Here is a 23,345-nt window from a genome sequence, read left to right as displayed (position 1 = left end):
CAACTCAGGTCTAAGCAACAGCTTTCCTAGTTGAAAAGCTCAGTTTGCTTCTAAGCTTTAAATACACTCTTATCTCTTATTACAGGTAACAGAAGAAGAAGCTTCTTGCTGGGATCTCCATGGTCTTTCTAGAGGTTCCCTATGCCTGCTTTAAATGCTTCCAAACACCTACAAATAATCCCAAAGATTATTTTGCTGACTTCATAAACACAATGGCTAGTGGGTGCATAAAAGCTTGAGTGAAGATTAATATATAAAAATTAGGGAGCTACTTACCTCAGGAGAGAATTGATGCCAACGTCTTGAGCCATTAGGTCTGACTTTCAGAAAATTCAGAATACTGCCTTAACAAAAAACAAAACAAAACAATTGTTAGTTTATGTTCTAAAGTTGATTAACATTATCACTTCACTATCAAACATGTGGCTAAAACTCTGTATAAATTTATGCATAGTATTTCACAATGAACACTACTGAATGGTACTTGTACATTAGTCCTGTTCCTTAAGACAGTTATTTCCTAACTATCAAAATTTTCAAAGCTGCAATAATCATAGAAACTGATGGCAAATCAATAGCATTTGCCTGTAAATAAGTTTTTTTCAGGATCACAGCCAGAATGTAAAATTATTATGTTCATCAAAAGATTCCAATCAATCTTCAGAGGAATTAAAGCTCTTTATTTGACCAAACAGTGGGTCACCATGGCCAAAACCATTGGATGTCAACTTAATGTTCAGGCCAAATTCCTTTCCAATCAACTAATTACAGCCTTCTCTAAAGGGAGATGCAACTGAATCTAGTATGATTCTTTTCCTTTCTTTGTTGCCAGCTCTAGGAACATACAAACAATGAGTCAGAATTTCATCTGAATCAAAGCTCATTTCATTATTTTAAAACCAAGCTAGTGGAAAATAACTGTGCCCCATTGCTTTGGCTTCTGATCTTCTTGTGCCTCCTGCTTATGATATGTAAAAGCAAGAGAATGAATTCACCCACTACTTCCCTTGTGTTTGGATTTTGTTGTTTCCTGCTCAGTTATATGAATCCAAGCCTGCAGCACTCTGTGCAGATTCTTCCAGATAACTTAATCAGAATTTCCTTCCTTCCTTCTCTTCCAGTTCTACTGTACAAGTATAGTTCTATAAACATCACTTTCCAAAAGACTGCTGGAGAACCCAGCAAATACCTCGTACTCTTATTTTGAATTATCTGGCCAGGGAGAATTAGTTTATTGCTTGATTGTATTTCTGAATCGCCCATTCACTCAGTGAATGCTTGCGGTGATTTGTAATCAACCATAAGAACAATAAAATGCAACAATTCCAAACTAAACTAAAACCAGTTTTCTTCCTGTCTCTGCAATAATCCCACTACAATTATGCTTGCTGTTAGGTCTCATTTTCTCTTTAAAAAATACCCTCAAAGTTAAAATTCTGTTTTTGAAATATCCTAGATTGTTGTTTCATTGCCCATTTGTTGCAAGATGGTAGGATGGCCAGATGCAAAACAGAACAGGCATCCTTTAATAGATTTGTAGAAGACAGTATTTCAGCAGGTGTAGTTTGCATAAATTGCCCAAATATTGTGAAAGTACCAGATCCTATTTGATTTCAGAAGTTGATTAGGGTCAGACCTGATTAGCACTCCCATGGAGATGTCCAATGAATATCTGCTTCTGTTCATTATATTTAGAGGAAAGTAATTGCAAGCAAAGGCAAAGTATTCTTTGCCTAAGAAAATCCTGTGATTGATGGGACTCACCATGAGTTAAGAGGCAAGTTGAAGGCAATTTGCATAAAAAGGTACACCTGCAGATTTTCTTCTCTACAAATCTGCTAAAGGCACAGGAGCTCTGTTCTCTTTCATATCTGTCTACCCAAGAACAAAGTAGAGATAGGTTGAGAGCATCCAGTAAAATGTGTTGTCATTCAAAGAACCACGGCAGAAAACACACATGATAGTCACATGGGGGGAGATTATTGGTACAAGATGCTAAGCCATATGGCCATCCATAAAAAAGTCATAATGTAAACCTGGTGGAAAATAAAATAATAATTAGACATGGTCAATGGTGATAGCTGATGGGTGCTATATTTTGACATCTGGACAGCCAATGTTTCTCTAATTCTGCCCTAGAGCTATGGTTCTTGAGTAACGGTCATTTTTTATTGGTGTTCTTGATTTAAAAACTTGGGATTCCATTTGAATTGCTATGACAACATCCTATTGAATCCCAAGATTTTCAGTTTAGGGGGAGGGACATTTAGAATTCTCAAGCAGAGAGCTCTAGTGCCTCACCAACTATAAACCCCACAATTCCACAGGATGCAGCCGCAACAGTTAAGGTGGAATCAAAGTGGTAGAACTGAGCAGTGTGAAACAGATGCAAGGAAAACACATGCTCTGCCTCTGAGCTTCAATAGCTTTTTCTTGACCTCATGAGCAAGTCACTAGGAAATGATAGTTAAGGTAAAGCAACAGCTGAGGAAAAGGTACACTGATGTGAATTGGTGACACATTACAGTAGCCAGCTGAAACCTTTTTTTTTTGGTCAGTCTAAAGAGCAGACAGATCTTGAAGTGTTTTGACCATGTCACATGACTGCTCTTACCTACTGAGACCTAAAAGTAGGGTGCACTGTTCTACTGGAGTGAAAGCTTCATTTTCTTTTACCATTGCTATGCTGGCTATTACTGATGGGAGATGCAGTTCAACAATATTTGGAAGGCCACATGCTGCCTACCATGGCCCAATTTTTTTTCCAGCTGTTGCCTTTTGACAGAGCTCTCTGACATCATCAAGGCTCTAGCTTCACTCTACATGTGTATGTCAGTCCTGATACATATGTTGTTGTTATTGATTTATATCTTCCCTCTTTCCACATAATGGTAGAGGTGGCTAACAATAACACAGACATAAAATAGCTTTGATATAAATATAAATGTTATTTTAAAAGCAATTACACTATCTATAAAGTTAAACACATGATCAACGAGGAAACCAAACTTGCCTCCCTAGAGACAGAGTTCCAATGACTGGGAGAAGCCACTGAGAAAACCCTTTCTGTTCTTTCACCAAATGAGCCTGAGAAGGTAGTGGGACAGAGAGAAGGGCTCCTCTAGATGACATTAGAGCTCTAATGAGCTCATAAATGGAGATGAGTGGCCCCACCTTATAGAATGAGAAGTGTTATGGACAATTCTGCTAGTGTTGCCAGAGTGAAAACTGGCTCAGACTCCTGTATCTTTAATAGTTGTGTAGAAGATTAAATTTCAGCAGATGTTGCTTACTACCTGGTTGTGTTGCAAGCTAAATCTTTTGAAATTCTCTTTCTGGTTATTAAAGGTATAGGAATCCTTTCCAGTTTTTAGTCTGTCATCCCTAGATACTGTTCTGTGCCACATCAAATCCACTGCAGAAGTAGCACTTCCTTCCAGGTATCTATCAGCCAGAGTGAGTCCTAGTCTAGCCCAGCCTGGGGCTAGAGCATTCTGTCTTCCAGACAACTCAGGATACTTTTGTGAGTCTTTAATATATGAAGGGCAGGGCAAAGTCTGGCAGACAGCAGTTGCAACTTTGGCTGCTGCAGCAAAACAATTACTAGATAAGCCATATCTGGCAAACTTCCCCTTGCCAGGCTAGCACTTCTATATACCTCAGTCTTCCTTTCAAGGCTGGGCTATGGCAGCCTAGACTGCAGGTTAGCTCTTCCAATACTTCTTGCTCTCATGTGTCAGACCTTGAAACAGTTACTTCACACACAATGTTCAGCCAACATAAGAACATTTTAAAGATTGTGATTTGAAAATTAACAGGGATCCTTTCTTTTATAAAATGCCTCTCTGGCTCCACAGAGTGCCACAATCCTACAATGTCCCTTGCATTCAGTTTCACCCATGGTCATAATATGATTAGAGCTCCTCCCAGTCATTAAAAGACTGCTGAAGAATGTTGCCTCATCATTTACAATGTCTCTCTCAAGTATTGGGTAATGTGTTGAAAAGTGCCTGAGCTTTGTTCTGCTGAATATCATTTGCCCTAGAAGCACTCTGGTGCAACCTCCACCCTTAAATGCTACACTACACAGGGGTCCACAACATGGGAATATGGTCCTAGACACACAGTATATAAGGAATACAAATACAGTTTTGCAAAATGTTAGAGCCTATGGGTATTTCTAGATAGCAACAACAAAAGGATCTTGATTGGCATTTAGTATTGCAGTTATAGATCTGTATCTGCTCTGTATTCACTAAAATCATGTAGTCTTACTATAAAACTACATAAGGGCTACCTCAACTCACCATTAAGAGCCAGCAGCTATATCAGGTGAAGGAGGTCCAGTCACCTTCTGATCAGGGTGCAAGGAGGAGGATGTTTCCACCACCCCCTTCCACCCGTGAACAAGGCTGTGACAATTGGGCCAAGAAATGTCGATGTAACTAAGGCCTGAAACACATGGGCCAATAGTGCTGGCTTCAGGCCAATCTGGGGGCATGGCGTACAGATGACATGCACTCCCGGACTGGCCCAAAGCTATGCTGTGGTCATCTAAGGTGGCCTGGGACCACCGGCAAAAGGAGTGGAAAAAAGTGCTGCTTGCCAGTGGCCCATTTGGGACTGTGGCGGCTGACAGCCTTGGGCCCACAGTGTCTGGTGACTCCAGTCCCATGCAGAACAGGGAGTGACCAGGGCTGGAGTGGCCAGAGGCCTCTCCAAGCTACCTGTCTGTTTGGCCCCTAAGTAGCTAATGTAGAATATTGGTGATAATTCTTAATTTGAAAGAAGTGCTAGCCCAGATTTAGCCCTTGCACCACAAATCCCTCTCCATGTACATTTCGAGTATCAACTTGATGAAGATAATTTCATGTCGAGCCTTCAGAATACAAAGAATGGCTACAAACATCTTAATATAGAAAACTGGAATGGAGGGAAGGGCCTTTGGTGATAAGATGGGACTTCCTTATATTCAACTGGGATATGAAGTTGCCCTTCATAATCAGGGATGGGCCATGGCCTCCAGATATTTGGGGCATACATCTCTCTTTATCCCTTGTAGCACACATAGCCAGTGGTGTAGAATTAAGGAAAATGCAATCCAGAAACAGAGGCTACCCACTCCTGTTCTAAATTTTTAAAAGCTGCAGCCATGTGAAGAGAGGTGATCAGTCTCCAAGAAAAAGAAAAAACAGAAGGGGAAATGTTGGTTTAAAAATGCCTGTTTGTGGTGACTTTGCTTGTGATGTAGAAGGTGTTTAGTTAATATGTCACATTATTCCCCTTATGTCACCACTGCACACAGGTTAATACAGTCTCAGAAAGATGCCACATTGAGCTGAGAGGAATAATATTTGACAGATGTTCTAAAGCTGAAATGAATTTACAGAGCAAACTGGAAATGGAAGCAAGTATGAAATCAGAAATATTAACATCCAGGAATCTGATTTCTTTTTTTTCTGCAGAGTGCCATTCTTAAATATAAATTTCAGGTCTTAGTGGAAAATGCTGATGGGTAAAGTCCAGGTTTCCCTTCTAAAATTCTCCCTGTGAATGATTTTCCTTATGTTATCTGAGTTCTGCTTCTAATCGTACCCATTAGCTCCATCCTCTTCCTACATTTGTTCTCTGTTCCACTATGGTTCCACTCTACCCAGCGATGAAGCTGCATCACAGATCAATTTGTATGAGCTTATGCTCCTGGAATTTGCACTGGCACCTTCCTGACAGTGAGGCTTAAGGCTTTGGTTCATCCCATCAAGCAAAGTTCAGACTAAGGTAGAATGCTTGTAGCTACTCATTATACCATCACAGCCCAGGCTAGAGATTGCATTACTGTTGAGCTTTTGCTCTCCACTGGCTTCCTGCCAGAAAAGCTTATTAATTTAAATATTTTATTACCACTCTAGAGGCCTAAGCTGCCCTTGTTTTGGAACCCTCTTATCCTAGCATTTAAATCTATGGGCTTTATTTTGTTTGTGTGCATGCATATGGTATAGCTAGAACACCTGAATGTTATCCTGAGTTATAGAATTGGAAGAGATCACAAGGACCATTCTATTCCAAGCCCCTGACATACATAGAACAGAATTGGAAGGAACCACAAGGACCACCCTGCTATGCAGGAATACACTACTAAAGCGCTCAAAGCACGTGACCATCCAACCTCTGTTAACAGTTCCAGAGAAGGAAAGCCCATCACTCTCTGAAGCAAACTATTCAGTTTCATACATTAAAAAAAAATAGAAAATGGAGGGAGATGTTAGCGGGTGAAAAATTTGTGTTAGCTGTGCCAAAACCTGCATGTGACATCTCAGAACTCTAGATGCAGTAGGATCATCAGAAAAATAGCCATGAAAAAAAGGAAGACACAGGGAAATGAAGAGCATGGCTATGATGGACCTCAGGATGGAGCCCTGGTGGCGCAGTGGTTAAATGCCTGTACTGCAGCCATTCACTCAAAACCACAAAGTTGTGAGTTCAAGACCAGCAAAACGGCCCAAGCTCGACTCAGGCTTGCATCCTTCCGAGGTCGCTAAAATGAGTACCCAGACTGTTGGGGGCAAATTAGCTTACCTGCTAATTAGCTTACTTGCTGTTCACCCCTATGATCTTTGGAATAGCAGTATATAAATAAAACAAATTATTATTATAAATTAGGATGGCCATTCAATGGATATGTGTGGCACTCCTCTTATTTTGTACTTTTCAAATTGCATAGATTTATTTTGCAGGCCTCTGTTTGCCATGTATTCAGACATTGCATAGGGCCTTCATTAGTTTCCATGGAAATCATGCCTTCTCCTGAGGAAAGAGATGCAAACCAAGAACAAAAATGAAAATACACAAGATAAACAATATGTAGTGATACAGGGTGCTGTAAAGTTTTTATTGGTACTTATTTGGCAAGATCGGCCAAGTGAGCAGCAATAAAATTTTATATCATAATGAACAATTTGCTCCAGTTTTGCAAAAGGAAAATGAGAAGGAAAGGAAAATCTAAGAAAAAAAAAAATAAGCTATTCCTGACCACACTTGTTTATCATGTTAGAGTCTATGGTTTCAGAGTAACCTTTCCTTAACTAGTTCCCTTTAGATGTGTGGGGAAGTCTACTTTGCAAAATCTTTTCACAAATACCCTTCCTTAAGTTATATCAGGAAGACCCTGAGTAGAACTACCTTTTAACACTCCTCTTAACCTTCCATTTTGAAGCCAAGCCCTCCCTCCAGTCCATCTGCCTTGGTCCAGGCCTCGGAGGTAGAGAGGAACTGCTGGACCTCTTACCCTTTCCCGCCACCACTCCCTTCTTCTTCTGTGTCATGTCTTTTTAGATTGTAATCTCGAGGGCAGGGAATCGTCTAACTAAAAAGATTGCATGTACAGCGCTGTGTAAATTTACAGCGCTTCATAAATAAAGGTTAATAATAATAATAATAATAATAATAATAATAATAATAACTCTGCTTTGCTGTCTTTAAAGTCAGGAAGCTTCTCCTGCCATCTGATGTACAGCCCAACCTGAACAGAGATTTGGAGGAGGGAATGGAAGGTCAGTTTTACTACAAGCAGCTTTTTTTAAAAAAAACAATAAGAACCAAACAATATGGAAAGAAATCTTCATACAACTAAATCACATTCATTTTTCTCCTGGCTACAGAACTAATCCTGCATTCTTCTAAAGTGTCTGCAACTAGCACTTATATATCAGTTTTCATCAGTATGCTGCCTACCTGTGTTGCTATTATTCATATGTCTTCAGGAGCTACTGGGAAACAGGGCTGTTGTGAAAACAGGCACATTTTGTCCCTCTGCCTGATCCACTTGCACCCATTGCATGCATCTGGAATGGGTATGAGTGATGTGTATGCACATGCATGGATGTGAAGAGAGAATGATGGCTCTATAAAGGAAGTATATTAGTATGAAGATGTAAGGCATACTTAAGTGGATTGAGAGAGAAAGCACATGTGTGTCTGAAGAAACACACAGAGAACAGCAGATGTGAATGCCACTACATGTGCATGGTTGAATGCGTGTCTATGCAACTTTCATTCAAGAATGCATGTAGTTATGTATGTCAGTGTAAGCAGGTATGCAAATTTAGAGGGTTGTAAGTCTACATGTAAATATAAGTGCCTATGTATAAGTGTATCCAAAAGAGTGTGTATTTATATATGTAAGCAAACAGTGAAGCAGATTTGAATCAATTGATTTGGACTCCAATTGGACTGAAGTTGCTTCAATGACTCAACTTGGACTTGGCTCAGCAATAAATGATGCCCTGATTCAACTCGACTCATGACTTGTATATTTTTAATGACTGACTTACTTGCATCATTCACTTCAACCAGCAGGCAAGACTCGCCAGCAGAGTATGGGGCACGTTTCTCGGGGAGAAACAACAAATGTGTTAGGCCTTGGGTATGAGGCAGAAGGATCCGTATAAAGCTTTTGAAATGCTTTAGAAGGCTCCTCTGATGTGCCATGGAGGTAGACTTCTGAGCAGACTTCAACAGCATTGCCTAATGTATTTGCTGTTTCTCTCTGAGAAAATGCCCATCTTCTTTTCTTTTTTTCCTATTATACTTGAGACTTGACTTTAAAGTATCTTGCAAGGACTTGAGACTCAACTTGAGACTTGAAGGTAGAGACTTGAGACTTGACTTGTGACTTGGAGTAAAAGAATTCAATACTTAACTGAATGTAGATATACACTGGATCCCCCGCATAAGGCGAATTCCGCCTATGCTCGAGCTCCATTATTGGGAATGGGGCTCGTGCATGTGCAGGCCACACACATCATTCAAAGTATTAGAGATTGGCTTCCGCATAAACCAGAAGCCATGTATGGCACGCCTGCATAAGGAGTGGGCGCGTTGTACAAGGATGGAAAAAAAGCAGCCAGTGTGAGACAACACATCTGTACAATTTCCCATCTTCCTACTGAACTGCTAGCTTCCTGCTCCTCATTATGAGTATTCACCAGCCATCAGCATACTCCTTTTAACAGGGAGGTATCTAGTATCACTAAATGGTTAGTTGTAACATGTTCTAAACTCTCTAGATATTATAATTAGTTCACAATGCAAACATACATTTCTGTCCCAAAGTAAGGTTATTTTATCTGTATTCGATAAATATAGCATTGTACTCTCTTTTGCCTCCATCCCTCTTCTGTTTGTTTAAAACTGCTCTCCAAGCTGAAGGAGGTGGGTTCCTACTTAAGAGGGAATGGGGCAAGGGGAGGGTTACATTCCTGATTAAATATTAGGAAAAGAAATTACATTAACTCAGTCACCAGACAGTCTGTTGGCTGGAGCTCTTAAGAGCAACCAAATTGTTTTGCTAGAAGAGAACTGGTTTGCCCAGCTCAAACTTTATTAAATAAAGGGGCTCTCACATGTCAGAAAGATTTGTTTATTAAGAAGGAACAGAATGAAGCACTTTTCTTATATTTGCTAAGATGAAGTCCCAGATATTTTTATGGATTATAATGATCTAATATGTTTTACAAATTCTTCTTGAAGTTCGAGAGAAAAAAATGACTTCACCTTCTTAAACAAAGAGTGGACTGATGAGACAATATGATTTTTCTTGATAGACATGGACTTTTATTTAGCAAATTTGTGGGAATGAACTAAAAGTAATCTGAAAGATGCTGAAATGTTTCTAAGAATCAGACATCTCTCTGCCCAACAACCCATGAAAGCTGACCAAAACCAAAACAGCCATATAGATTTGTCTGCTGAGGACAGCAGTGGCACATAAGGTCCCTTATGCAGTCAAATGAGATGGTTGACTGCATTTGTCACTGCTGGGTGGCTGCCCGAATCAATGCTTGAAGGGGCATTCTGATCCTTTAGAGGCATTCCAGCATCTATGTTTGATTGGCAACATCTTAATGATCATGGCTTCTGCAAATGAAGCTGGGAGTTGTTTTCCAGCTTTATGTGTTTAATGATAATAGATATTTACTGAGAAACTATGGCAATTAAGTTGAGATGCATTTGTAGATCACAAAAACTGCCTCATTTCATATGTCTTTATTTCAATGGAAAGCATGGATGGGCTGAGAATGGCCCTGAGGTTGCATGAGATTCTGAGGCTATTTTTGTGGCCCTAGAAATTCCCTAGGCCACTTTTGTTGGGCAAACAATATGTTAACTAACTATTCTGAAAGCATCCACCCACCAACCAACCCACTGTTTGATGTGAAAACAACCCATCTATTCTCAGAGCAAGAAGCAGACTTCCATCCATTTCTGGCAGGGCTTAAATTTTTTACATTTCATTTTTTTTCTCTTTCCTTCACCCCCATGTTTGTATTTTTAGCAAACACACAAAAAAACTGGCCCTTGTATTTACCATAGTTATCCTTATGTAAAGCCTGGATTGATTTGCTCACTATAAGTATTTGTTTGGTCCTTATTTTTCACACATTTCCTTTTCTACAAAGCATTATTTCTTGCAATGAAAAATAATGAAGCAAAAGCTGAAACGTCAAGGCATTTTTCTTGTATGGTAAGGTCTTCTCTGATGAAAAAATATCTTAGGTACTTTCACATCTGGCTTCTGGACTGATTTTGGGACTTGGTTATCTTGAGATTGATGCCCAGCATGAAAAGGCTGGTCCTATGGAACTGCTGTTCTGCCTTGAGCAATTTTGGAGGGTGAGAGGTTTACTGGCCCCTGTGGGACCCTTCAGAGCTGGTGGTAAATGACACTGTAGGGGGTGGGGACAACACACAGGGAGAGATTAAATTATTCTCATTCTCTATCTCTATCTCCAGCTCTCATTCTATCTCTTTCCTCCTTTCTCTATGAATCAGGATGGTTAACTTAAAGTCTCTCCTTATTCCACAATTCCAAACACAAAGAGTTGTCTCACTGCAGCTTATCATTGACCTCTTGGAGAATGCCTATTTTCTTGTGTGTGGTGATACTGCACCACCACTGCACAAGTTAGGGTTGAGGAGACTTGGGCCTGTTACAGACGGGCTCTTGAGGTGCCCCCGTCACGTGCTAGAGGTTGGCCGGGGACCTAGCGTCCACACCGGCCTCACCCCTAGCACGTGACGGGGGTATAATAATGGCGGCGCCCTATACACACAGGCGCCGCCATTATTACATTCCGGATGCATAGCGTCCGCACGTCGCGTGGCGCTTATGACATCGCAGTGCGCCATTGGCACCTCATGGCGTCATAATCGTGCCACGGGAAGAAGCGCCATTTTGGGGCTTCTTTTTTGCTCCACGCGGGAGCCGTGTGGTTTGGCTGCTGCGGCTCCCTCACGGAGCAACCAGCAGCGCCGGCAGACCGCCGCTTTTAGGCGGTCTATAACGTGCCAAAATTACACTTAATGTCCTCAAAAGAAGCTTTTTAGGGATAAAGTAGAGGACAAATGTGGCTAGTCTTTTATAGATTACTTTCTTAAATTGTTAAATCCAGAATAGTGGGCTATGTCTTTATAATACCTCTTAAATTATACTGCAGTCTCTGGCTGGAGTCTTGTATCAGCTTATACTTAACTATGAAGATTTTCACACTTGCCTGCATCGCTGGTAAAACATCTTCCAAAAGTAGCTGAAAGGGAAAAGCAGCCCCTGTGTGTGAACGCTGGGAGTGCTCCTTGATCGTCATGGAAAGCAGGGAAGCAAGGAGATTTCTCTTAACACAAACTTTGCATTAAGAGGACTCCCTTTGTGTTAAGAAGAAATCTCCTTGCTTCCCTTGCAATGATTGAAGAACCCTAGAGGGAGCCTCATTTCCATGACGATTAAAGAGTGCTCCCAGCCTTCACCAACTGGGGCTGCTTTCCCCTTTCAGCTACTTTTGGAGGAAGTTTTACCAGCAATGCAAGCAAGTGTGAAAATCTTCTATGTAACATCTCCCAGGCAATCTGACAGAAACATCATTCAACCATGCTCTGATCAATGGAAGAATGTCCCATCTTCTCCCCACGCAGCTGATTCTCAGTAAAATAGGTTAGGTGGCAAGTTACTAACATGGCAATAATGTCAAAATCATGAATACAAAACAGTTATGGTTAGGTAAGGTAAAGCCAAGATGCCACAGCTATTGCGCCTTGCAAAGGCCAGAATGGGGCCACACTGTGTAGTTGTCACGACCCCAATCTGGCCGGAAAAGAGATGGCCGGAAGCTGCTCTTTCGGGGATGTCTGCACAGCCCCTAAGTAACTTCTCCCAACCCAACCCACTTAAACCTGTGTTGGGCTGGGAGACGTTACTTAGGCCCTTTACAGACCGCCCAAGAAGGGCGGTCTGCCGGCGCCTCCGCTTGCTCCACAGGGGAGCCGCAGCTTCCATACCATGGGGCTCCCTCTTGGAGCAAAAAGAAGCCGCTAAAAGCGGCTTCTTTTTGCGCTGCAGAAATGACGCCACAAGGTGCCAGTGGCACACTCACGACATCATTTCCGCCGCACGATGTGCGGACATTAGGCGTCCATGATGTCAAAATATGAATGGTCCTTGTGTTTATGTATGCCACTCCTTCATTCTCTTCACTACAATCCACTCTGAAAATTTTCAGTGTACCATAATTTTGGATTACTTCCAAATCAGGAAATTACTGTGTCCAGCTTCATAACAAGTCAGAATTGTGGGAGGGATGTTCAAATCATGGTTTATGATCCTAGCTTATTCCAAGCATGGTAACCACATTTTCCCAGGCTTGGACCTGATGAAAAAGTATGGTCCTGGCTTATTGCATTGCAGTGAGAAGAACGGAGGAAAGAGGCAGCATGGTGACATGTTGTATCAGCAAAATGCTAATGAATAATTCAAAGCTATTGTTCAAAACATGCATATCTTTTGGAGAGAGTCCATTTTTACTGACTTCAAGCAAAAGCGAGAAGCTTGTCAGAATAAACTAAAGTTACAATCAATTAGGCTTTCATGTCAAGTTCGCCACCCCAATCTCAAGAAACAAAAATGAATGCATAGATCACTACTTTTCCCTTGCTTTGCAATGTGATCCCCACCCCCTCCTTCCAAGAAAAGTGCCGTACCAGGCAAATTATTTAAGCAACAGAGAGCTGACCCTAATCTTCCTTTGGTGCAATGCAAACCCCTGTACAAATGAAGAATTCAGTGACTGTACCATAGGCAGTAATTACAGCTAATCTATCAGGAGTAGGTTTTGGTTAAAAGGGACGTCTGTATTACAGTTAGAAAAATAGACCTTGAATATAATAACCGACTTGCAGTGCAATCCTATGTATGTCTACTCTGATGTTGTCTGGGCAAAATGGTACTTAGCCAAAATATGGATGCACACTTTTGCAGCTATAGTTTGTAAACAGTTCAAGAGCAACTGGAAAATCCTGCCAACAGTTTTGAAATGCATCTGAGAATGGTTTGGCTTCTGTTAGTTCTTTGCCACCAGCATACTTAGTTTGAGAATGAAAAAAGATAGCTGCTGAGAGTGCCTTTCAATGTAGGTACATTTTTCTGTGACCCTGGAAATTTTGTCACTGAGTGAAAATGTTCCAGATGTAACAAAGCATATTCTGAATATAGCTCAAGCAGTTCAGGATGAAAGACTAGGACCATAAGGGGTTACCTTCAACTCACTAAGACCACTGGTCCTTCTACTTCAGTAATGGCAATGGCAGTGATTATCAACATAATGATAATAGCTGTGATTTTTCCTCTCTATGCTTCACTTCTGGCCTGTCTGAAGCCCTCTATGCTGCCTGAAAGTCAGTTAAACCCAGTTTCCTACTCCTCTGGATCAGCTTTGGGGGCAGCACAGAAAAATTACCTTTTCTTCTGAATTCTGCCAGCTTCTCTCCAGGGGTTCAGAGAGAGGCTTCAGGGCCTTCTTTCTGCTCAGTTCTGTTACCTCTCTCATCTGTAGTCTTCATCTGATATTCTAGCCACCACAACAAACTTGTGGTACATGTATCTGCATCATATAACGTTTTACTTTGACTTCACCTTGACCTCATTCAATAAGATACACAGAAATTCAGTTTACTAACCTTGCTGCAGTTGGATAGGTGAATGTATAGCATTTGTCAGAAAAAAGAATGGTAAATAGTATGAATAGTAAATTCATATTACTACAGGCTTTATAATAGTTTACATGTGACGGGGGCATCCTGTGGAATCCTGGGGTTTGTAGTTTCAAGCAATATTTAGAATTATGTTAAAGTGGTAGCAAATTCCTATAATTGCATAATGTGAGAAAGACTTGAGCTATATTCAGAGTAAGGTTTCTTCGAAATGCAAGTGAATGTATTATTTCAATCATATATGAACTAACATATTAATTCCTTGAGTCATCTTACAGCATGGTTGGTATAAAGGAAGGCCCTGTTTATGGAATGGGTTAGGGAACACAGAACTGCTAAAAAGTGGAATCAGTTGAAAAGTGGAACCCAGGTGTTACGTTTTTGTTTTTAAGCATGCAAATGCATTCTGGCTGCTGAAAAATGTAAATAAGAGACTATATATCACTTTTGAAAGTGTGGCAAAGCTAAATAACACACTTCATATGCGCACACTCACACACACACACACACACACAAAAGTTAAACTAAAACAAAACATACCTTTCATGTTTTACTCTCAGTATATTATTGAGATGGTTACTGTACTGTACTGTCAGAGGGCCCTAAATACTCTAAAGGCATCAAATCGTGGAAGCTAAGTAGGGTTAGCCCTGGTTAGGACTTGATGAGAGACCCACCAAATGAATACCAGGTGCTGTAGGCTATATTTCAGAGGAAGGAACCGGCAAATCCACCTCTGAGTATTTCTTCCTTGAGAAAAACCTACAAAATCCATGGGATCATCATAATTCAACAGACAACTTGAAGGCACATGCACACACAGTACTGTAGATGTTCTGCCCACAACCTCAGAAGCACCACAGATTGAATGCTGAGTCAAAGAGCAAAGATGGTGCATAGTCAAAGAGGTAGGGGGAGAAGGTGAGCTTCTGTAGTCAGCTTGGAGTCTTTTTCTCTCTCAGCTCACTATGCATGCAGAGTCCAAAGCGAGCCTCCATAGAAAGAACTGATGACATTCTGCTGTTTCCATGTTTACAAATTACACAGATAGGTTCCATTAATTCAAGGAGGAGTACACTTGTTCTCTAGGAAATCTGTCAGACTGCATAAATGTGTATGCCTACAAGTGGTCTCAAGTGAGCTTTTGAGGCAAGAAGAACTGGTGAAAGAGTGGATTCCTCATCTAATTAATGGAACCTGACTGTAATTTGTATGTGTCAAAAGAGCAAATCACTTGAGGCATATGAAAATGTAATTCGCATTTTTCTCTTTTCTCCATTGTTTTTCATCAACAGTGTTCCAACCCTGGGTGTCGCCTGGTGTGTCTGCACCCTCTGCACCCCTAGTGATGCTACTGGTTTTCATTACTCCAAATATGGTGCTTCTCCCTAGTATTAGGAAGAGTAACAGAACACCATGGCAATACACATTTTCTGTGTCCTTCAAGAATGTCCAGGTTCATTCTCTGATAGACTTGTGTTGGCGTAAAAGCTGTCTGATTGGATAAAATCTTTCCAGGCTGGAAAGACCTTCCAAAGAAAGCCTTGAAAATTACTCTGAGTGAGAGTTAATGTGTGGAGGTATATCCAATTCTGAATTATAAACATAGGGACTATATTTAGTGTCAGTGAGTTGTGTATATGCAGCATAGCTTGGAAAATGTACTTTTTGGACTATATTTCCTAGAATTTCCCAGTGAACATAACTACTGGCCATGGTGTTCGGGAACCTCTGGAATTGGGGTTGACAAAAAGTAACTTTTCCCAGCTGTCATATGCATCCACCAGGGCTTTGTCCACATGTATAACTGTAGCAGTTTGATATCACTTTAACTACCACCATTCTCTCCTAGAATCTTGAGATTTGTATTCTGGTGAAGGACTTGGGTTTCTCTAATGTGCTCCACTGAACTACAGCATTCAATCTCTCTGGCAGAAAGTAAGAAATACCCCACCGAACTACAAATCCCAGAATTTCATAACACAGAACCATAGAAGTTAAAGTGGTATTAAACTGCTATAACTGTGAGGTGTGGATAACATCCTAGAATTATAATTGCTGTCTTTGTAACTATTGCAGAAATACTCGCTTTCATGTTCTGTGACATTATGTGGTACTTCAAATCAGTAGATGGTAAGCTCTGTTAGAGATGGATGAGCAATTCAGCAAGATTTTCTCAAGATTTTCTATAGAGTTTATCATACTTGAGGGGTCCCGCCATGTTCCCCTCGCCCCAGCATCATCCATCTGCAACAGGAGCCTCCTGGTGGGATCGCTCCTGGCTTTTTAATAACGGATTAAATTGTTATTAAAAAAAGCCCCCTTTTTAAAACAATTACGAGAACGCTTCCATGACAAAAAAGGAAGAATTGCCCTTCAATAGCGCCAGGAGCGCTACCATCATGGATGGATGATGCTGGGGAACAGGAACATAGCGGGGCCCCTCAGGTATGATAAACTCCTATGAGTTGGATGTAATGTGCAATCCAGAATCACCACATTTATAGGCAGTTGCAGATGTATCTGGGGGAGGGAGTGTACATTTGAAAAACATGAAGAGAAAGCATATACTGTATATACTTATGTATAAGTCTAGAAATTTAGGTCAAAAATTGACCCGAAAAACCTGAGTCGACTTATCCATGGGTCAATGTAAGTACTGTATCTTAACTCTTATTTAAAAGAAAGAACCATCCCCTGGTGAAAAGCAAGAGTATAATATGTGAAGCACTGACCCCCTTTATGCTCTTATCCATCCAGTCTTAAGAATAAGCACAAAGCATTATGTCTGATGGAATGTTCTAAGTTCTTTGACATTCTTTTGCTTTGCTTCATCCGTTAGATCAGTGGTTCCCAACCTTCCTAATGCCGTGACCCTTTAATACAGTTCCTCATGTTGTGGTGACCCAAACCCATGAAATTATTTTCATTGTTACTTCATAACTGTAATTAAATAGGTGTTTTCCAATGGCCTTAGGCGACCCCCATGAAAGGGTCATTCGACCCCCAAAGGGGTCCTGACCCACAGGCTGGGAACCACTGAGTTAGATCTTTACTATATGCCCCTAAATTTTACCCTCGACTTATCTACAGGTCATAGCAAAATCCATAATTTTGGGCTCCAAAACCTCGACTTATACATTAGGTCGACTTCTAGTTGAGTATATACGGTACACAGACACACACACACACACACTTAAAGAATATGCAAAATGCTACGTAAACATGCTTTACTCAATGGGGAAAGGCATGGAAGCAACACAAACAATTTAAGAAATGCATATAAAATGGTGCATATTGTGGGGATTTTATCCTGTTTAAAAAGCAACAACAGCAAAAAGAAGCAGCATATGGAACCAGGCACAAATTGGATCTGAAGCTGGAAGATGTACACTGACTTAACTGACTATATATATATATATATATATATATGAACATCCAACATTGTGTTCCCACACCAACTGTTTGTGATGTTATCATTTGAAGTGGGGAATACATACCCTCCCTCCCAACTCCCCATATGGCTTAGGTCGAGACCATGATGGGAATTCACTTAGGACCATCCAGTCCACCCCCTTCCATGCAGGGACACACAATCAAAGCCGCCCCAACAGATGGCCATCCAGCCTCTGTTTAAAAACCTCCAAAGAAGGAGACTCCACCACACTCCGAGGGAGTGTGTTCCACTGTTGAGCAGCTCTTACTGTCAAGAAGGTCTTCCTCATATTGAATCTCTTTTCCTGTAGTTTGAATCGCTCTAGGTACTAGTCTCTGGAGCCATCAAAAACAAGCCTGTTCCCTCTTTTATATATCTTCTCTTCAGATATTTATACAGGGCTATCGTATCGCCTCCAACCTTCTCTTTTCCAGTCTAAACATATCCAGCTCCCTAAATCTCCTCTCATAAGACATGGTTTCCAGATGCTTCACCATTTTGGTTGCCCTCCTCTGGACACACTCCAGCCTGTCAACGTCCTTTCTGAATTGTGGAGCCCAGAACTGGACACAGCATTCCAGGTGAGCCCTGACTAAAACAGAATGGAGTGATACTATTACATCCCTTGATCTGGACACTATACTTCTATTTATATTTATGTTACACTAAGGGCATGTTGGATTGAAGTCCATATCATCCCACTGAAGTCTGCCCTAGTTTTACGATCATTGTGGGAGAGCTTTCTCACACTCCTGCCACCATCCCAGTTATGTCTGGTAAGGATGCAGGAAAGGCCTTTTCAGTGGCTGCACCCAAGTCATAGTACTTTCTTTTGAATTAGAACAATGGGAAAGAATTTGGAAAAGGAAAATAACACAATTCTTAAATATAGATTTAAGAGAAAATATGTATAAATCCCAATATAGATGGTATTTAACCTCATATAAACTATCAAAAATGGATAAAAATAAGAAAAACACCTGCTGGAAATGTCAAAAAGAGGTTGGGACATATCTACACTGTTGGTGGAAGTGTGGAAAAGTAAAAATATTTTGGAAGAATATACATTTAGAAATGAAAAAGATATTTAACTTTAAGGAACAAGCAGAACCCAATGTGTACCTCCTGAACATAATTGATGACGTTAAATTAGAAGAAAAGGAAGGAAAACTACTCTTCCATACAATTGTGGCAGCAAGAATGGTGCTCTCTTAACACTGGAATAATGAAGAAATTCCCAAAATGGAGGAATGGAGATTGAAAAAAAAATGGATTTATATGAGATGGACAAACTAACCTCTCTGCTGAAGAAAAAATCCTTAGAAGGTTTTCATAAGGAATGGGATTTATGGGGAAAGTATATACAAACAGAAAAAAAGGGAAATATACAAATGGAAATTTTTGAAGAGTAATGAATATATTAATGTATTTGGTAATATAAAAATAAATAAATAAATAAAAGAGGATAAAGGTGTAACAAGGTAATTAATAGAATTGGTATAGTGAGAAATAGACACAAATAAAAGGAAATAACTGTTGAATCTTAAGGTTCTAGTTATAAACTGCTAAGAGTTAGTGATTATTAAATGTTAATATATGATGGGGAAAATAAGTAGCTTTGGGAAGTACAGTAATAGGGTGAAAATAATAGTTGGAGAATTTTACAGATAAGTGATTGTTGTTAATTGTTGGATAAAAATGGTTGTATCTTGTTTCTTTTTAATAATAAAAATATATATTTTAAAAAAGTACTTTCTTTTGAGACTTGATAGCTCCCATCTGATATATTTTTGCCAGTAGGCAATGAGCTCCTTATTTAAACAGGCCTTCAGCTTTTAACTGGTTCAAGTAGTGCATTGGTTGAGCTTGTTATTAATATGTAACAGGTTTTAATGAGTTTTAACTGTTGTAAATAAATGGTTTTAAGTGGATTGCTGTTTAATGCTTTTAAAAAGTTTTGAATTACATACTGTTTTAGCTATTTTATTTTGACATACAGTATAAGCCTTTTTGGAAATTACTACATGCGGCTTTTAAACTGTGAGTGCACTGGGAAGGAAGCGGCTTTGGCGAAACTCATTGTATGACACAGCCTCAGATCCATATCTACATTTCCCCCCACCCATACTTTTCATTCATGAGGGAAACCCGTGAATGACCTGGCAATCGTGCAAGTCTGCAGGAGTGAATGTTGCTCCTGGAGCAGTTGCACGATTGCCAGACAAGTGGTGCCAATGTCCCCTCCTTTCCCGATTCCCCCCACTATTTCAAAACACTTTAATTACCCTGTATTTTTTCTCTAATTATTTTCTTTCTTTGATCCCCCAGAGGACAGGATCAAAATTCAAAATGACCTTAATGGATTAGAAAGCTGGGCCAGAACTAATAAAATGAACTTCAACAGGGTGAAATGTAAGATACTGCACTTAGTGCAAAAAAATAAAAAAAAGGATAGATATAGAATGGTGGATGCCTAGCTTAAGGAGACGTGTGAAAGGGATCTAGGAGTCCCAGTAGACCACAAGTTGAACATGAGTCAATAGTGTCATGCGGCAGCTAAAAAGGCCAATACTATTTTAGGTTGCATCAACAGAAGTATCGTGTCTAGATCAAGGGAAGTAATAGTGCCACTCTATTCTGCCTTGGTCAGGCCTCACCTGGAATACTGTGTCCAGTTCTGGACCACACAATTCAAAAAGGATGTTGACAAATTGGAGCATGGCCAAAGGAAGGCCACCAAAATGGTGAAGGGCCTGGAAACCATGCCCTATGAGGAACGACTGAGGGAGCAGGGTATGTTTAGCCTGGAAAAGACACAGTTAAGAGATGATATGATAGCCCTGTTAGTATTTGAAGGGGTGTCACACTGAGGATGGAGCAAGCTGGTTTTCTGCTGCTCCAGAGACTAGAACACGGAACAATGGGTGCAAGCTACAGGAAAAGAGATTCCACCTTAACATTAGGAGGAACTTCCTGATAGTAAGAGCTGTTCAACAGTGGAACTCATTTCTTTGGAGAGTGGTGGAGTCTCCTTCTTTGTAGGTCTTTATACAGAAGCTAGATGGCCATCTCTTGCAACTCTATGATTCTATGATTCTAAGATTCTTAACTTTTAAAGTGTTAGTTCAGGGCTGCAGAAACCTGCAATTGTGCAGAACAAAACATGCTGGCAAGAACATGGAAGAAACAAATTAAATAAATACAATAAAGAAGCATACTCATTTTCCCCATATTTACACTGTCATGAGAAGATGAGGAACTTCCCCAAGTTGACTGAAACTTGCTGCGACTTGTGGACTCCAGGTCAGGAAGCAAAAAAGTGGTTCCATTTCTTGACTGTGTACATAAAGAGTACAGGACAAGCTAGGAGGAGACAAAATCAGGAAAGAATGGACCGAAACCATACCTGCTGAAAAATCTCAGTGCCCAGAAACAGTGCCAATAAGACTGACTTCTATGAGCCATTTCTTAGTATGTGTTTACTGTTCTACAAAAGCTACCGCTCCTGACATCAAGGAGCAGAGCGCGAGATGAGGATCTTGTGAAGTGCCTGTTCAAAGCATTGCTTTCAGGAAATCAAAGCTGGTTGAACAGAGCATAGTATAAGTGATGTGATATGAGGGAGTGGATTTAAGACAATCACAGGATACCTTTTCAAACACCTATTTATTTCAGTTTTAAACAAAGTAGGTTCTTTGATGATATCACACTTTAATGGATTTAATGGTACAGCATTAGCTGTGGGCCAGTAAATGATGCATTTTTAATGGCCTCATATAACTTGGATTTCACAGCCCTTATCATGAATCTTGGAAAGACAGCTAAACACAGGTCAAATCAGGAAACTGCGGTGAATTTGTATGCAATAAATTTAAAGAGTGAGGACAAGCCTGCACTGACCAAGATCACCCAGAATGCATATAATACCATCACAGTCTATTTTGGTTTTGGTTTTCAGCAATTCTGACAGTGAATGTACTGTCTTGTTTTCACTAGAGGTTCCCTCCACCTGTTACTTCCCATGCTAAAGTAACTTTGACAAAGCTGGGAAGCAATGCAGGTATATGTTCACATTTAATAGAACTGTTTGATGAAAGAAGCCTGTGGTTGTTGTGTTTTTCTAATATTCCCTTTAACTTATGAAGAAGCAGGAAAATAACAGAACTGAATGTCAGAAATAGCCATTGGAAGAAAATATGTAAGAAGGAACAACAAAATGTCATCCAGCAAATGCAGAGATATACTATTAATTTTTCTAAATACTTTTTTCTACTTCTGGAAAGGCTAGAATTACTCATTTGGAGTCAAAATACTAATTTTCTAAAATCCATGCTCCCCCCCCCCACCTTTTCTGAAGTAAATCCATTGTAATTCCTTCACTATTCCTTCCATGTATTTACCATTGCTGACACAATAGTGCCACACTATTGGATAAACATATGCCCTACATCAGAACAGACAGGGAGAGGGCATGGCTTTAGAGAAAATAATTTTTTCATTCTAAACTAATAACTTTAACCTCACCAAACCCACTTGGCTTTCCCTTTCTTTTTGATCTTTTGCTCCCCTCCACTCCTTCCATTCTGCTTCTCACTCTCATCTTCAGTGGAGTACACTGTGAGTGGTTTGGTATGGTCAGATTTGGAGCCAAAAGACAATGATAGCTAACTTCACACACTCCCAACCCTCCCTATATCCTTTTTTTAAAAAATCCACTCAAAGGTAAGCTGCACTGAGTTACATGAACAACATATGGTCTACCACAGATATGTGTAGCTCAGTTTCTTGACTGAGAGTAGAGAGGCAGAAAGCATGCAGTTGCAATGGGGGGAAAAGTCTGCAGAGACACTGAAAATATATCTGATTAAGAATTCCTCACTCTTGTTTCATTGATTGACTCTTGCCTCCAGCCACATATTGCTGCACTTGCAGTGGATCAGTGTCTGAAATTTATACATTATTACTAAATTACAGCAAATTCTGCACAAATCAGGATGGTCGAACTACAATTTCCAGCAGTGCCAGCCAGCATAGCCAATAGTGAGAAATTATGGAAATTGTAGTGCACCAACACTTGGAGGGCTGCACAGTTTTCACCTCTGCTTCAATATTTCTCAGGGAATTGGAAGGGCTTGTGGTCAGTGTACATGTTGGTGAGAAAGGAAAAATGTATGTGTGTGGTGATGATGGTGGTGGTGGTGATACAGATCAGTGACAAAGCAGAACTGGGCATGTTGTAGGATGAGATCCTGTACTTTAGGAGAGCTTTTCCCAACCTGGCAGTTTTCTGATGTCTTGATATCCCACCATCATCAGGTAACAGTTGCATAATAGACTTTGTAGTCCATTTGGGGGAAAATACCAGGTTAGAGGAAGGTGCCAAAAACAAAATGCAGCCCTTGTATCAACAGTAACACCCTGCATGTCATTCTGAACAAATCCCTTTGTCTGCCCTAAAAACAAATGACTTACATGATGAATTAATTAACAATAATGTTAACTAATTAGACAAATTTAATTATTAGGATTGGTGGTAATGAATGACTCTCTTGATTTCTAGTATTTAATATTGTCAAATTAATTTTCAAACCTAATGCTCTAAGCTCTGGACTAGCCTTCCAAAACTGAATGCTTCACAGAATTGGAAATACAGAAGAACTGGAGAGAAAGCTGCCTCATCACTTGCATATTTAAATTATTCATAACCCATTTGTAAAATCATTGATCAAAGCAGCAAATTAAAAGAAATACATAATAATTCAAACATACAAAAATGTATCAAATGCAAAATACAGCAACATCAAAACCAGCGGAAAACAAGATCAGTGGTCTCTGATGACAATTCTAATGCTCAGAAAGATTCATACTTGTG

At 40.1% G+C, this 23,345-nt stretch overlaps 1 protein-coding gene across 1 annotated transcript in view; it reads right to left on the bottom strand.

Annotated features, from left to right (window-relative positions):
* GREM2 (gremlin 2, DAN family BMP antagonist) overlaps positions 1 to 23,345 on the bottom strand; it is a 53,915-nt gene that overhangs the window by 6,000 nt on the left and 24,570 nt on the right. The window contains exon 2 of the mRNA XM_089528407.1: positions 277 to 344. Within this exon, the coding sequence (XP_089384533.1) occupies positions 277 to 311 (35 nt within the window). The 5' untranslated portion in view covers positions 312 to 344. The remainder of the gene's footprint in view (positions 1 to 276; positions 345 to 23,345) is intronic.

This window comes from Sceloporus occidentalis, unplaced genomic scaffold (assembly GCF_023333645.1).
Source record: "Sceloporus occidentalis isolate IW3139 unplaced genomic scaffold, rSceOcc1.0.p SCAF_6, whole genome shotgun sequence".
Classification (NCBI taxonomy): Eukaryota; Metazoa; Chordata; class Lepidosauria; order Squamata; family Phrynosomatidae; genus Sceloporus; species Sceloporus occidentalis.
Note: the sequence above shows the minus strand (reverse complement) of the source record. Positions and strands in the feature narration are given on the sequence as shown.